This window comes from Typopeltis vanoorti, chromosome 17 (genome assembly GCF_054136105.1).
Source record: "Typopeltis vanoorti isolate ZY-2024b chromosome 17, IOZ_Tvanoo_1.0, whole genome shotgun sequence".
In the NCBI taxonomy this organism is placed as follows: domain Eukaryota; kingdom Metazoa; phylum Arthropoda; class Arachnida; order Uropygi; family Thelyphonidae; genus Typopeltis; species Typopeltis vanoorti.
In genome coordinates this window covers 96,779,543-96,796,482 of record NC_143565.1, presented here as the reverse complement: position 1 = coordinate 96,796,482, position 16,940 = coordinate 96,779,543, and the positions used below count along the sequence as shown (strand labels likewise).

At 33.9% G+C, this 16,940-nt stretch overlaps 1 protein-coding gene across 2 annotated transcripts in view; it reads right to left on the bottom strand.

The window, feature by feature from the left end:
- Positions 1–8,946: 8,946 nt before the first annotated feature.
- Positions 8,947–16,940, bottom strand: part of LOC150097667 (1,5-anhydro-D-fructose reductase-like) — a 74,981-nt gene continuing 66,987 nt past the window's right edge. For both annotated transcript variants that reach the window (XM_090407319.1, XM_090407320.1), the window contains 2 exons: positions 16,457–16,548; positions 8,947–9,090 (listed from right to left, as the gene is read on the bottom strand). In XM_090407319.1, coding sequence (XP_090263445.1) covers positions 9,048–9,090; positions 16,457–16,548 — 135 coding nt within the window. In that variant the 3' untranslated portion in view covers positions 8,947–9,047. The remainder of the gene's footprint in view (positions 9,091–16,456; positions 16,549–16,940) is intronic.

Sequence of the window (16,940 nt, the reverse complement as noted above, 5' to 3'; positions counted from 1 at the left end):
CGTACTAGCAATTAACTTGTTTTAAGTTGAACTGAGAGATGACTTTACAAGAAATGTTCCTTTGAGTTAACGCATTTCGTAATGCTGTTTATGACAAGTAAGGTTACGGCTTTATTGAATACAAAACACTTTCACAGAAGATAACAAAGATGAATTCATGAGTACCAGTTTTTCAACTTGTCATTAATGACAAATAAGTTTTTAAAGTTTTTAAACAATCCACATTACAGGAGTTAAAAGCAGAGTCTAATATTTGCTCCCCATGGTCAGATTTTCCTTCAAATTCTCAAATTCATCATTATTATGTCACGGACATATGTGACGTTAAAATTACTTATTTCATACTATCAGCCATTATAGATTTTATGGAGCATGGAATGTAGTCTACAGACAGAGAGAAAGAATACATTTACATTTTAAAATAAACTTCATTTATAACACATTGATCCTTGTAATCTTATTTTGGAATTATCTTAGAGTAAATTTTCTTAGAGTTGCGGATGATCGCTTGATATATATTTTTTATTTATTTATTTATTTATTTTTTTGTATCTCCTTCTCATCTGAAATTTTTTGCAGGCTAAATCTATCCAGTTTTGAAACCCTAATGAGAAGTTAGGACCAGTGGTGTAGCTAGAGCTTTTGCCGCCCAGGGCGATCCCTGAGTTTGCCGCCCCTCTCAATACACACCAGAAATACTACAAAAAATCAAAACGACGTATAGGGAAATAAATTAAAACGCTATGTTTATTTTTAAAGTAAAACTTTAATTTCAACATTCTAAAATGTCATATTTCTTGCTTTTCTTTTAGCAAAATCGTCGATGACATTGTCGAAGTCTATTTCATAGTAATATAGGTAATTCTTAATCAATTTTATTTAGAAAAATTCCTCTCACAACTAGCAACACTTACAGCAATTGTGAGGAAAATTCCCAGCAGAATTACAATATTTGGAAATGAGTTCTAGAAACTGTATTTTAGAATTAATTGTAAAAGTTCAAAAAGGTCAAAGTGCCGCCAGGGGCGGACCACTCCCTCCGCCCCCCTCTAGCTACGCCACTGGTGAGGATCATTACAGATATTTATTATCAGTTCTCTTTTATCAGTTTATTATCAATACGTTAGTATTGTATCATCCTTGAGAAGAGCGAACTTTGTACATCAAGGCCATCAGTTCGGCTTTTTTTTTTTTCTCTTTCTTTCTGATTGAGTGCATGTAAGTAAACCTTGGTAAAGCACTAATCTGTAAAAAATGACGACAATCTACTGAATTGCCAAAATACATTGTATATATATTTCTATATATGTTAAACGTGTATTATTTCTTAAGTTTTGATTGTATTAGTTGATAATTACTGTTACTATTTGATTTTGTTTGAAACTTTGTTATAGAAGTATTCAATGCCAGTTCCATGCAGCATACTGAAGACTGATAACGTAATAAAAAAAGAAAGAAAAAGAAAAGAAAGAAACAGAGAGAGAGAGTTATATCGCTCAGAACTATACCAAAATACAATCTCAAAATACAATATTTAACATAAATTGTTAGCAATAATAAGATAAAGTTATTTTTAAATTAAAAATCATAAAATATATCTGAGATCAATAATTCAAAAATTATTTGCCAATTTGAAAACGATTTGAACTGAAATTTGTCAAATTCAGGATTCATTTTCGTAAATTAATCCTGCAAGGAGCATATGAATTTTTTTTTAATTCTTTCATATTTTAAATATATTTATTTAAATTATTTTATACATATTCCGGAAATCCTGCTCGAAAGACCAAACTCAGAACTTTTTCTTCTCAACTAAGGACATTCACGAAACATCCACTCCTAAGACGGGGTTCCAATCACCCACCTGTTGGTTTTAGAGTGGTTATTCACTCAGCCAACCAGGCCAGTTATATCTTTTAATATTTTACTAAACATATAAATTTTATGCGGACTTTGAACATTTATTATTATTATTATTATTATTATTATTATTATTATTATTATTATTATTATTCACATAATTGATACACAGTCAAAACGAGATATATAAACAACAATTTGACTGGTGATACAGAATAATTCAGATTCTACCCAAGAATCTAAGAATAGTCCGTCAGGTAGCGTCGTAAAATATGGTCTGTTCCAAGTAATGCTGTTTTTCGTAGGTCATATGGGGTCACTTCGTTGATGTTTAATTACTGTAAATAGTTGGACAGCTTCTTTGAAGTTGCGCCAAGTGCACCGATAATTATTGGGTTGACTTTGATGTGTTTAAGCCACACCTGGCCAACTTCGATTCCCAGATCTCGATATTTAGTAATTTTTCCAGTTCTTTGTTGTTAATGTTGTTATCACTGGGTACTGCGATATCGATAATCCAAACCTGTCGATGCTCAATAATTGTGATGGGCAGGTCTATTGTGTTCCAAATGCCGATCAGTTTGTATTCGAAAGTCCTAGAGAATGTTTGCTGTTTCATTTTCCAATACTGTCTGTATTTTATGTTGCCACCAGTTATCAGAAGTAGGAAAGCCATATTTTTTGCAAACAAGTCAATGAATTATTTTGGCCACTTGATCGTGGCGGTATTTATAGTCAGTTTGAGCTATTTTGCTACAGGCACTGATTAGATGTTCTACAGTCTCATCTTTCTGATCGCATAATCTGCATTTGCTGTTATTATTAATGTTCAAAATTTTTGCTTTCATTGCATTAGTGTGTAATGCCTGTTTTTGAGCTGCTAGAATAAATCCTTCTGTTTCTTTTTTAATATATCCATAGTGTAGCCATTGCCACGTCTTGTTCACGTCAATTTAGTCCTCAGTATCTCTAAGAAATTGGCCATGCGAAGGTTTATTTTTCCAGCCACATATCGGTTATTTTGCTGTTTCTTTTTGTAATCGCAGTTGTGTCCTGTTGCTTTCAGAAGACCCTCTTGTGCAACTGCTTGAAGCATTTGCTCAGAACTATTGTCGATGTAACTTTTTTAAAGCTAATTTCTTCTTTCACAGTCTGTCTCACTTGCAGCAGACCTCGTCCGCCTATTCTCCTTGGCAGGTAATGCATGATGCATGGTCATCAGTTTTCTAGTTTTGGGGTCCAAACCGGTCGCAATTTGTCCAGGTCTTCTTTTGTCCAATCGATTATGCCAGCTGTGTATTGGATCACTGGTATAGCCCAAGAATTCATTGCTCTAATTGTGTTTAATCCATTTAGTTTTGTTTTCAGAATATTTCTAACTCTTTTGGTGTATCTGCTGCTGCTGCCTGTTGTTTAACTTTCTAGTGGAGAATGTCACTGGCTTCTAATATTCCTAGGTATATTAGATTATTATATAAGATAAGTATATTAGATTATTATTATTATTATTATTATTATTATTATTATTATTATTATTATTATTATTATTATTATTATTATTATTATTATTATTATTATTATTATTTAAAAGACAAAACATTTGAAACGGTACAATATTATGTACTACAAGCTACACATGACAATAAAAAACTTGGTACATTGAATTAATCAAAAGTCGCTTTAGATTTCAGTTGTTGTTGTGGTAATGAATTCCAGTCATTTCCATACCTTGTTTTAATACTGAACAATACATGAAAACACCGTTTGTAAGTTAATGACGTCTTCATGTACTATAATGAGATAACGTATCCGAAATGAAAACAAGACAAGAAGAAATAAATCGTATGGACTTAAATGTGTTTCATACTGAAATATTTCAACTATTGTAAAATTTCTTTAATTTCATTTATTGAAAATTAATAGGAATAAAAAATAGAAAATATTAAAAGGAAATTTAGTGGAAGAAAATTCTTAATTTTCTTCAACTAAATTTGTGAGAAAACTTGAAAGTATTCAAGTTTTCTCACAAAAGTAATTTAGTTGAAAAGTAATTTACTGACATAAGAATTAATCGAACAAACAGTTAACAGAAAAACCAGTTAACTGAAAAGTGGTTTCTCCAAAAAAAAAAAAAAAAATCGCCGAAATGTGCTACTTCCTGAACTTATATCCGGCTCATACTCTCCTCTTGCGAAATCACATATATTTATATTTGTCTCCCAATTAACTTTAAACCACCCACTTCACCACTCTTTTAATCTTTTAAGATCATCCTGAAGAAAAAGAAGAAGAAAAATAAGAAAAAAGGTCATCAGAACAATTGATGGCTAAGGTGCAGCCACAAGCAAATGGAAGACATTTTACTCTTAATATTTGAACAACAAAGACCCTAACACCGAAACTTTGGACATTCCACTTTTAATCGCCTGTCTCCTGGGAGGCTCTGAGCTAAATCCTACTTCCTGTCATCTAACTATATACCAGTTTCCTACTCATCTCCCTAGGTGATCATCAGCACGTATTGGGGCATTTCAATCGTCATGTTTTTATGTGAAATGATATCAGATCCTTTGCTGAAATCCAAAATTAATGAATCATAGACATTATCTTAGTCTTTTCCCCTGGTAATTCGTCATAAAAAAAAAAAGATAAGTAGGTTTGTCATAATTGATCACTGCTTAACGAAAAACCATACTGTGTCCTGCTCAGTAAGTGGTCCCTATCAAGGATATCCATGATGATACTATCCCTAATATTCATTTATCTACCAACTTGCCTAATATGTGTTATATACTGTAGGTCTATAATCCTCTACCTGCAACGAACTACCCTTATTAAGTAGAATTATGAGATTGAAATTGTTATTGGGATGTTCCTTTTAACCCTCTCCCCGTTGACAAGCCCCCCCCCAAGAGGCGTACCCCACTATTAAAAAAAAAAAAAAAAAACCACGTAGAATGTGTGCCCACACATACATACCAAAACTGTGTGTGCCAACACGCACACACAATTTTGAAAATTTCGAAAATTATATTTATGAAAGAATTAATTATTATAAATAAATTACAAGTAATTTCTTCATCGCTTTGAAAAACTCTCGAATGAATTTATGATGTACCAGCTATTACGTATGAAAGCCTTCAAATATTCAAGATGGTCTAGATTCCAGCTAGTTTCTATCTCGCCATTCAATTGTTATTTCTCCCTCAATAATAATAATAATAATAATAATAATAATAATAATAATAATAATAATAATAATACCCTCCACCAATGCATTCTGTCGATAAAGTTTGACTAACAGCTTTAATTCGGACCATCTCCCGTAGAACTGACAAGGCTTCATATTTTTTACGCTCAACTGTTTTTAGCAGAATAATTAAAAAAAAATACGTACAGCAATCTATTATTAGGCAATATTAATTATATAAATGATACATTCTTACCTATATCAATAGTTGCTACTCTTAAATATTAAATTATTGTTTTTGTCCATTTCGACTGATAAAAAAAAGTTGGTTGGTTTCGAGAGCTGTCTTTAAAAATGACGTCACTAAAATTTCATCAGTAAGCATTCTTGTTTATTTTTACAATATACGCTCAGAAGGAGATTATAATAATTACGAAAGATTTTTGAACTCAGATTTCCTTTACGAGTTACTAAAGACTAATGTGTCGTATAATATTCCTTTTGGCCTTTAGATTTTTTAATAACCTATTGTTCTTTATGACATAATAATGTAATGATTGGCGTCTAGGCTTTTACTATATGATTCTTGGATAAACATTTTCTACTCATATTAAAAGATGAATGATAAAAAAACTTTTAGTGTAAAAAAAAGCGAAATAAAAAAGTGGTTTTATTTAACCGAAAACGTTTTTTAAAATTATTTTCTTATGCTTAGCCAGTGCTTCCCAAACTTCTGGATGTCAGAACCCCCTTTGGAAAAATTAAAATATTTCACGGCCCCCCTCGAAAAAATCGTAATATAGATTATAATAATATTATAATATTTATTGGATTTATATTCAATACAAAACATACAGAGTGACATATTGCAAAAATCAAATGCGAATATTACATTTTTAGCATCTTACATACACATTTGACATGGCACATTATCTCATATTTTTATATAGATAGATACATTGTTATTGTACATTTGCAGTACAAGCCCATGAAGCGTAAAACGATTAATAATAAAGAAATAATTAAAAACATAAAAAAAGATTAATAACAATTTAATGTGATGGATGTGTTTCAATCCTGCTACACCAATATCCGGTGAAATATTTGAAACTGCAATTCTTAGATTTCTGCTTTGAAATAAAACTTATATGAATCAGCATGTGTTTACTAATATTCATTAAGCGCCGAAATACGCAGGAAGCAAAATTTGTGAGCCTGCACCAATGTGTGTTTTTCCATTAAAATATAAAAAATAAATAATAAAAATTAAATATTTTTATTTTACGATAAAAAAAATCTACTTAGTCTTAAAACATTTTCAATTTGTTTTCATTATTTCCCTCAACCCCTCAATACCCCTCAACAAAACGTACGGCCCCAAGGGGGACGCGGCCCGCAGTTTGGGAAGTGCTGGTCTAAGCAACCACGAGCCCAGTGTCAACTGCGTGTTATATTTTGGCAAGCTTGTCTAACTTTGCAGAATGACTTATCATAATAAATTACCTTAGAAAAGTAACCAGACTAAACAGCGTAGTTTAGTTTACATCTAATAACATTTTTACATAAAAGCCAAACTGCTAAGATAGGACACAACTGAAAAATATTTCCAGAATTGCTCCACTACATTTTTTCATTCCACATGCAACAAACCCTCAGATTCCTCTATACAGTCTTCATAGTATTCCATATTCCTCTTCCCAAGTGCTTTTATTAAGACTTGCCCCTCACAGCTCAACAACAAGATAATTAACAACTCAATTATGATGAAAATACTGGAATACGTGAATCAGTTAGGAAAAAAAAATGTTTCGTGGAAATTTTCTTAGTATTTTTATGAACAACTAAATTTTTACGGATTACGAAATGTCAGTCTTATTATTCGTAGTAGTATTGTTTTTATTCTTATTTCTTTACAGACCGTCTGCAAGTTTAAGGACCTTCTTTATATATCACACTTGCCAATTTTCTCAACATCCAAGATGTCAGAGTCGCTTTCGCCTTTTAAGGTTTTTTTTTTTTTTTTTTTACTGAACAAATTCAAATCTCTCAGTAACAGAACACTTGTAATTGACAAGTGGCCCACATAAATAAGTTATAAGTTTCTAATAAATAAGTCTAATAAATAAGTTTCTCTTACAGAGAAACTTAACTTTTCTAACATCTGACAAATTCATCGATGTACTGCTTACATAGGATGATAAACTTAGCTAAACTACTATTAAAGAAGGAATATACTTTAGCTAAATCCTTTACCCAAACCTGAGGAAACAAAGATTTGTGTGTTAAGTATTTCACGACTAGGCTACTTGTAAATGGAGGCACTTGACTTCGCATCAAATTGCGCTACTATCTTATAATGCACAGCCCACTTTCTTGTGGACGTGTATACGGCTCATAATGGAAAGGGTTCATACAGGGACCCGTTCCGACCTTTATTGAGATCTCAGTGATTTAAATCTCCCTACGTCCATAGGTCTAACTCCTGATGATGAGCTCTCAATGCCAAAACCAGTCTGGTGATTTTACTGTAATGCGTAGGAAAATAGATGTCAAAAAGAAAGTGTGCTGTGCTGTGCATTATGGGATAATAAGCATATCTGCTATGGTCATCTGCCTTCAGATAACAGTAACCTAGTGGTTAATAGTGGTTGGTACATATTTCATGTACCAACATTGGTTTGGATAATATGCTTGGATAAAGGATTAAATAAGTACTCATTTTTTTTTTATTTTATTTTTTTTGTCAAGTATAATATAATTAGGAAAAAAAAAAGATAAGCAGAAAGGCATCCTGAAAAAAAAAAGAAAAAAAAAGAAAACAGTTCAATCGCTTTACATGTTCGGAATTACATTAAAATTTAATAAAAATTCTATTATATTTTTATATTGAAAAAAAAAATTGAAAAAAAATATTTTTCAATATTCTTATGTTGAAAAATATGGACTTCTGCCGTGTAGCCATTTTGCTCCAAAATTTTTAAAATCATCATTCGCTTATAGTCTTCATGTAATTTTTCACATGTAAGAATCTTTCTTCTGATGACAATCAAGCTTCGTTTTTTTTTTTTTTTATTAAAACCTATTCAACTGGTGCAATATTAGTTGGAGGTGTTTTCCGTAGCAATATTTCCAAATATATTATTCAGATGAAAATTATATATATATATATATTTTTTTTTTTTTTTACTCCGAAATGGCGCTTCAACTTTACGTAGTTTTACCAAGCCCTGATAAAAGTTCACGAGAAACTTTTTATAAGCTTAAATAAAGTTGAGTTAATCGATCTCATACGGAGGTGGAGGGATTTTTGCTTCCGAAAACGCGTTTTTTTTTTTTTTCATTACATGAAGGAGGGAATCTGGCCAAAAGACACACGCAGCTGTCATCAGCTACAATACACTGGCTTCATATCCTGAATTACTTCAATCATGCCGACCAACGCTATGCAGTCTTCTTCTTCTTCTTCTTCTTTTTTTTTTTTTTTTTTAATCATGTTTTCGCGAAAAAAATTCTATACCCACCACCTAACTTACATTTTGGAAAGGTCTAAAATTTTGAATTCAGATTTCTTTTCCGGTCCCAAATAATGTGACTGGTCGCATTACTTGGGACCAGCACAACGATATTTATATGTTTTATAAACACGAAAAGAATATTAGTTCAGTTAACAGCACCTGAATAGCTTAGAACATATAGGATTTAGCAGGTAGTAGTAGTAGTTGTACTAAAGAATTTAATTCTTTTTTTTTTTTTTTTTTTGATATACAGAAACAAGAACTTCCGGAAAAATCACCACTGACATCATCATGGCTCAATGACCTTAAAATGATCTTCGCCAATTTTTTAATCGATGAAGCAACTCCTCGGTCTCAGATTATAATAAAAAAAAAAAAAACTAACGATCACTATGTGGTTATATTTTTAAGTTCGTTTACTATGTATCGTTTTTTTCTTTCTTTCTTTATTTCTTTTGCAATGCATTCTTCTCTTCACTTCTTTAATACGGAATGTTGAATGGATACTCTGGATGATCCTTGATGCTAAAAAAAATCAAACCAGAAACAAAATGTAATGTGAGAAATGCAATATCAATAAATTCCTTATTTCTTCTCAATACTATTAGATAAATTTATATAACAATGTTATATCCTCCAAGATACTAAAGAGATTCATAGATGAATGAGAGTAGAGTATTGTACTCAAAGCATTATCAGTATATAGATGTTTCATGTGCTTAGAAGGAAACAAAAACCTACATCTCCTTCCCATTACGTCAGGAAGAGACGGAGTTCTAGTTCCACCATAGAAACAGGAGCTAGAACTGAATGACAAAATTCGATGCTTGGGTTCCTCCAATCTAGACCAGTGGTGTAGCTAGAGTTTTTGCCGCCCGAGGCGATCCCTGAGTTTGCCGCCCCTCTCAATACACACCAAAAATACTACAAAAAGTCAAAACGACGTATAGGGAAATAAATTAAAATGTTATATTTATTTTTGAAGTAAAGCTTTAATTTCAACATTCTAAAATGTTATCTTTCTTGCTTTTCTGTTAGCAAAATCGTCGATGACATTGGCGAAGTCTATTTCATAGTAATGTACGTAATTCTTAATCAGTTTTATTTAGAAAAACTCCTCTCACAACTAGCAACACTTACAGCAATTGTGAGGAAAATTCGCAGCAGTATTACAATATTTGGAACTGAGTTCTCGAGACTGTATTTTAGAATTAACTGCAAAAGTTAAAAAAGGTTCAAGGTGCCGCCCGGGGCGGACCCCCCCCCCTCTAGCTACGCCACTGATCTAGACTACAGGTTTTTGAATCTGGAAATGTAACTGATGTATTTAAAGCTACCATCAAAGCTTCTATTTCGAAGTGCGTTAATCTATTGTAGAACACATTAATCAACTTAGTTGACATAATTGTGTTGCACTGTACAAAAGGTAATAAATCTTTGTAAAGACTAAGAAATTTTGTGACACATAGTTGTCTTTCTTCGATTTATTTGTTCAGTAGCTCTATCAGGTTGCTTTAAGTCATTTGTCTGTTGAGAATCATTTGGAAAAATGTTTGTTACGTTTTATTCAAAATCTATCTCCATCACCTTCTTATAATGGTTCTAATCAGAAGTAAGCAGCTTAACATTATTTCCAGAATTGTATTTTCGCACTGAAAGAGCATTCTATGATGTCTGTATTGGAATAAACTATTATTTTATATTAAAAAGTTTAAAAAACGAGAACTCTTGTGCTCTGATTCTATAATACAAAAATGAATCATTAAACAGCTCAACTACTGTGCGACCACAGAAGCGAGAGCGGTCGCTGGCAGATTGCCAAGAAGAGTCAATTCATGTTGAAGGAGAGAAAGGAATAAAGTGATGCATGAATTCGTCATCAACACGCCAAATTACGTACTTTATACGTAAAATTTTCCAACTGTTGTACAAGCAAAATAGTTACCACTTTAAAAAACTAGAATTTTCGTAAAAGAAAAGGTAATTTTCCGATGTGTAATAATAAACACTCATCCCACGAAACGCATTCATTACCCTATTATCGGAATGGATTCGCCTTCTTCTGCCATTCGCAGAAGTATCGAGGGGTCTCGCTGTGGTCGCACAGTATATAATAAGCATGAAAAACATCCAGACTAGAACACATTCTCTTAGTGTGTGTGTGTGTGTGTGTGTGTGTGTGTGTGTGTGTGTGTGTGTGTGTGTGTGTGTGTGTGTGTGTGTGTGTGTGTGTGTGTGTGTGTGTGTGTGTGTGTGTGTGTGTGTGTGTGTGTGTGTGTGTGTGTGTGTGTGTGTGTGTGTGTTTAAAGCACAATGGTGAACAGTGTATTTTATTTAATAACGCTAAAAATGACTAAAAAAATTATATATGAAGTTTGGTAGGAATATTTGTTCAGGATATCTTCATTATACATGAAAATATCTTGAATGCGTAAATAAAAAAAAAACCTTTATTATGGAAAAACTTCTACCTTACCAGAAAGGAGCAAGACCTATTTGTAAAGAGCTCTCTCTCTCTCAATCTTTCTCTCTTCAGTTAGCTTTTAGATGCTCAGATAATTAGAAACCAAACTTTTGAAAGCTAATTTCCATTATATCAAGCTAAGCTACTAATAATTTCCCATCTTACATGTAGGAGCATCTTCTTCTATAATTAATATTAATTAAATAATAAGTAGACCTGTATAATTAGCCAGCGGAAGGAAGTGCATTAGCAAATGTAATTTCTTTTCAGCATGAAGGACACTGTGATCTGCCGACGAAGGCAGAAAAATCGGAAAGCACAACAGGGGAATTTCCGGTTATCTCGAAACACCTCGTTTATGCTCAGCAGGAAGTCGTGTATAAGTCAGAAAGAAACAAAAAAAAAAAAAAAACTGACCTCGTGACATGACATCTGTGGCCTAATGATCTACTTTGAAAGAATTTTAAGGATTTTTTAACACCTTTTCCTCCTCTTCCACCATCTGCATTTAAAACTGTAGTTTGTTTAGGTAAAGCTTTACCTAAACATGGTACGTTTGCAGTTTTTTTTTCCCCCTTCAACAAAACAAGTTTTAGAGACAAATTTATAACCATACAAGCATAATAATGCGAACACAGCTGTATTCTGGTAATATTTCAAGTTCTTAGTAAATTATTATGCGATAATACTCGAAATAAATATTATAGCAATATTTATCGAACAATAGATAGTTGAATTTAAAAAAAAAAAAAAAATGATTGATACTATCTTCCGGACCACAGCAAAAATTGGTATACATTTACTCTGTCACCTGACAAAAGAAATATGTATACACTTACTCGGGCACCTGTTATTGGCATGGAAACATGAAGCATATGGTTACATCATATCGGCCTTAAACTAAACTAATTCATTATGTGTAGGGAGAAATTGATGCCACAAATAATACGTTATTATCGTGGACGCGATAATGCTTGAAAAATCTCTGGCTCTTCTGAGCACCAAGCATGGTACTTTTTCAAGTAGAGTGGGTGTCATGAAAATGATCTCCACATCTAAATATGTACAATGTATATGAAAAGTAATTTGTTTCAGCTTTTAAAATCTGTTATCAAATTACTCTTATAATTTAGTCCATTTTAATCTTTCCATTGAGGAAGTGACTGGAGAAAGATTGCAATCAAAGTTGGATTTAGAAAATACCTAGAGGGAATGTTATTTTTCATTGAAATCGAGACATTGATCACATTTCAAGTGTGTGTGTGTGTGTGTGTGTGTGTGTGTGTGTGTGTGTGTGTGTGTGTGTGTGTGTGTGTGTGTGTGTGTGTGACAATGATATTCATTCTTTATGATTGCACTGGGAAATCCATACTGTGCAATTTCCTACAGCTGTGTAACTACTTACAGCTAATTATTTTCTGGACGTATACCGCAAGGAAGAAGAGAGATAGCTGAACATATATAAATAAGTTTAAATTTCTCTATTTGAAAATTCAAAGAGTTTTCCTTTTTTTCCCCCTTCCTTCCCCTTTTTGAAGATTTCTTAGGAGCGAAGTAATCGTTTTCCTTGACCCAATTAAATACTATGGAAACGTGACAGCAATAACAGAAGTTTCTCCAAACCGTTCGATGGTACGTGTCCACGAGTTGGTATGTACACCCTCTGTCCAAAAAAGAAACCGAACTTTTCGAAAATAGAAGAAATTAGTGGCGCCACCTGATGTATCTTTTTGTTGTCGAAAACGGCAACCTTCATTAGTGCTGTGTCAACAGTTTATTATTATTATTATTTCGGGCGACTCCAGGGAGTCCTTAGACTCATCGAGGGAGGCCCTAAACATCATGTCCACACAACTATACGACATTCTCACAGTATCTATCATACCTTGCCTTGAACTCGCTCACCATCGTAGCACCCACAACAGACTCTGGCAGCTTATTCCACTCATTTACCACTCTAAAAGTAAAGAACCCAGCTCTAACACCCCTGCTAACCACACTCTTGCCCAGCTTCCATAGGTGTCCTCTAGTTCTCCCACCACCAGACCTGATCTCAAAAATATCCTCTGAATTAATCCTATAGAATCCCTTTAGCAATTTGAATGTGTCAATCATATCTCCCCTTTTCCGCCTATCAACTAGTTTCTGCAACCCACAAATCTTCAACCTGTTCTCATATGGTTCATTCCATAGACATGCTATCATCTTAGTCACTCGCCTCTGGATCCTCTCCATCTCCTCCCCATCAAGAAGGAACCGAGGTGACCAAATCTGGGCACAGTAGTCGAGATGAGGTCTTATCAAGGCTCGGTACAGTTTGATATTTGTTTCATTAGAAGCCGAGTTATAGTGCCAAGAGTGACAGTGTGTTTTGACGAACGGTCGGAAAATGAGTTTCAAACAGAGAGCTGCGATTGACTTTTGTGTTAAACTTGGTAAAAGTTTTTACCGAAACGCATCAAATGCTCCAAAAAGCATACTGTGATGAATGCTTATCCAGTACTCAAGTTTACGAGTGGTTTAAGCGATTTCAAAGTGGTCGTGAGACGCTTGAGGACGGCAAAAAGCCGGCCGTCCAATAACTGGACTGAGTGAAGCTAATATCCAAAAAGTGCGTGATTTCATAAAAGAAAACCCGAAATCGTCCGTGAGATTGATTGAAGATGAATTGGGGATTCCAAAATCAACTGTGCACAACATTTTGACTGAGAGTTTGGGCCTTCGTAAATTGAATTCGCGATTTGTTCCAAGTTGACCGACGACCAAAAAAGTGTCGAATTGAACCCTGCAAGGACCTCATTAAAACCGCTTGTAAGCACTCAAACTTCTTTGAAACGATCGTTACTGGTGACGAAACGTGGTGTTTTGAGTATGAGCACGAAACAAAGCACCAGAGTGCTGGGTGGAAACCACCGAAGAGGAGCATCCGAAAAAAAGTTCGCTTGGAGAAGTCAAAAGTAAAGACAATGCTGATTTGTTTCTACGATTCCAAGGGCATTATCCACAAATAATTCGTTCCGCCTGGCCAAACGGTCAATGGTGAGTTTTATCTGGAAGTTTTGAAGCGATTGATAGCGAGAATTCGTCGCGTACGGCATGAATATCGTGACGACCGACTGTTCGTCAATCACTCTTGGCACTATAACTCGGCTTCTAATGAAACGAATGTCATAAAGAGTTGACACAACACTAATGAAGGTTGCCGCTTTCGACAATAAAAAAGATACAACAGGTGGCGCTAAGAAGAGTCAATTCATGTTGAAGGGGAGAAAGGAATAAGGTGATCCACGTTTTTACTATTTTCGTAAAACACTAGTTTCTTCTATTTACAAAAAGTTCGGTTTCTTTTTGAACAGAGAGTGTATAGTATGAAATCTGCTATGGAGCTAGATATCCATTCTGATGGTCATTAACTGATGAATCTCCAAGTAGTGAAGAAGTTGACTATTAATATCCTTCTCCATTTTGAGAGAACCGAGGTGAACGTAGTGGATAAATAGTTTAACAGCAAGCTATGTATTTCTCCTTTTTATTTGGAATGGAATGGATATCAGTTGAGTATCCAAGTGTGTAAAGACAATACCAGATGAGTGCTGATTCTGGAGAACAGGTTTTAAATACAATTTCGAAGATACTATTAGAACCAGAAGACCTTTTGGTATCTGAGTTATTCTTCAGAAGTTTTTCTGGCGAAAGGCTGGAGAAGTAATATAATGCGAATTTTCTGGTAGGAGGTGATTTTACTTAATCACCTAATGATAAAGGAGAAGAATAATGAGAAGCCATCTTCATTTTTAGATGTTGTTGCAGTGAATGAGATGCAAGCACAGATGAGCAGAAATTATGATTGATAACTTTTGTCTTCTTACAAAGGTTATCAATCATAATTTCTGCTCATCTGTGACTGCACGACTGCCAATCACATGAAGTAGGCGAGTCTTCTGAATTTGGAACTTTCGAAAGTTCGATTTGGATTTGTTGATAGTTGCTTTATCTAGTCTCAGAATGTAGCTGGAGTTCTTGTTTCAAGCCGTTTCCGAGTCTCATACGAAAGTGAAAGGTTTATCCCCCCCCCCAAAAAAGTAATTTTTTATCCTGCACAACAGACAAACCTCAGAGAATTCACGCCGTTTACTAGCATAATACACTGACTTCCATAGCATTACCTGCTTCGGCCTTAATTCCAAACAACGATATCATGCGACTTCTGATATGCAGAAATTTTTCTCGTACTTCCTTGACAAACTTGTTATTCAACCAGCTTAGATTGTTGGGAAAAATTTTGAATGTAAGTGGGGAATGAAGGACTTCATGCCAATGAGAATAATTTCTATAACTTGCTTGCTTAGATCGTGAGAATAGAAACATTAGTCTATCCAAGGAAAGTAAGAGTACAAATACCAAAGGTCGTCCCGTTTAGCTCCCTGTATTATCAACGATCATGAGGCTGAGAGTGACGAATTGAAGGATAGTCTGTAGGACAGCAACTTGTACAAGATTATAGGTTCAAGTACCCAGGGCACGTGACCTCTTATTGAAAGAGAACTGGTTAAAAAACGTTAAGGGTGTTGAAAGAGTAGAATTATATGACATTCAAGTGGTAGTCAAATAATTTACATTAGGCCATTGCTTAGACCAACTAGTTCCGCATCTTTCCAACTTGGAGAAATTTGAAAACGGAAGCCCGTTGGAGTTGTGGACATTAAAGTCAGTCACCTAGTAAAATGAGAGAGGTGGAAGCGTAAGAAGGAATCGTCATAATATTCTATAATAAATATCAGTCTATTCATGTTAGGCAGAGAATTGCTATCAATAACAAAACAATATATTTTGTGAAAACAAAATCACAGGGTTTCATTAGTAGATGCAGAACCTCACGAAATTTTGAAGGAGGATTGGTGTAGGGATGGACCTCATGAGACTTCCTTATGCTAGAAGCGGTAACTTTGTAGTATTCGAAGGATCACATAATTTAGCAAAGAGTTTTGATTACAACTGTTAATCTTGCTTCTGCAAAGAACGGTACAGTAACAGAATGCAAAGTCAAGACCCCCACACATTCAATTCCTACTTGAATTTATTTGGCTCAGTTCCTGAAAACTTGAATTCCGTAAGCAAAGCAACATTGCATTTTCTGTTACACTGTGAGTAACGTAGCAAAGTTCGAGATCACTTATAGATCACTTGCCCTGTAGGCTACTAAAAAAATTGACAAGTTTATGCATCTGTAAGTGGAAAACAAAAACAAAAAAAAAAAAAAACTATGATTCTATTCAATGTTGCTTTACGAAATATATCATTTTGTTACTGGTAGTATTCCTATTAGACATACTACATATACTAGATTAGGGTTATAAAACAATATTTTATAATTTTTTTTCTTTGTTTCTAGATGAACAATTCGCAATATGAAATGAATTTCATTACCCTGGTGGATACGAATCAAAGAAATAGCGTAAGTTTTTGTTTAAGCTGTAAAGTGAGACCATGTCCTCTTCATCCAATTCAAAGTTCAGGACCTGTAAAAATCCAGAAAAATTTCTCTTCCTTACAAGCAAATATTATAAACATAAATTATGAGAACAGCACATAATTACTTTTTATAGATTTGCGTTACATATATCTCTTTTATGAATAAATTGATCTTTAAGAAATGACATAAATTGCTCCTTTAACAATCATAATGTCCATGTCAAGGTTTCAGGAAGTGTTCGTGAATTGATTACTTATCGCTTTCAGAAAGGGGTTCGTGGGGGAGATTTCAACTTTTCTGACAGTAAACTGGGTGGGGGAGGAGGTTCGTTACATTATTATACACCACGTTGCAAAATTTTCGGAATGTCACCTCCTTCGTTTTTCTCCGATTTTACATACCAGTGGACAAACCACGTGACTTAGCAAGGTTATATAA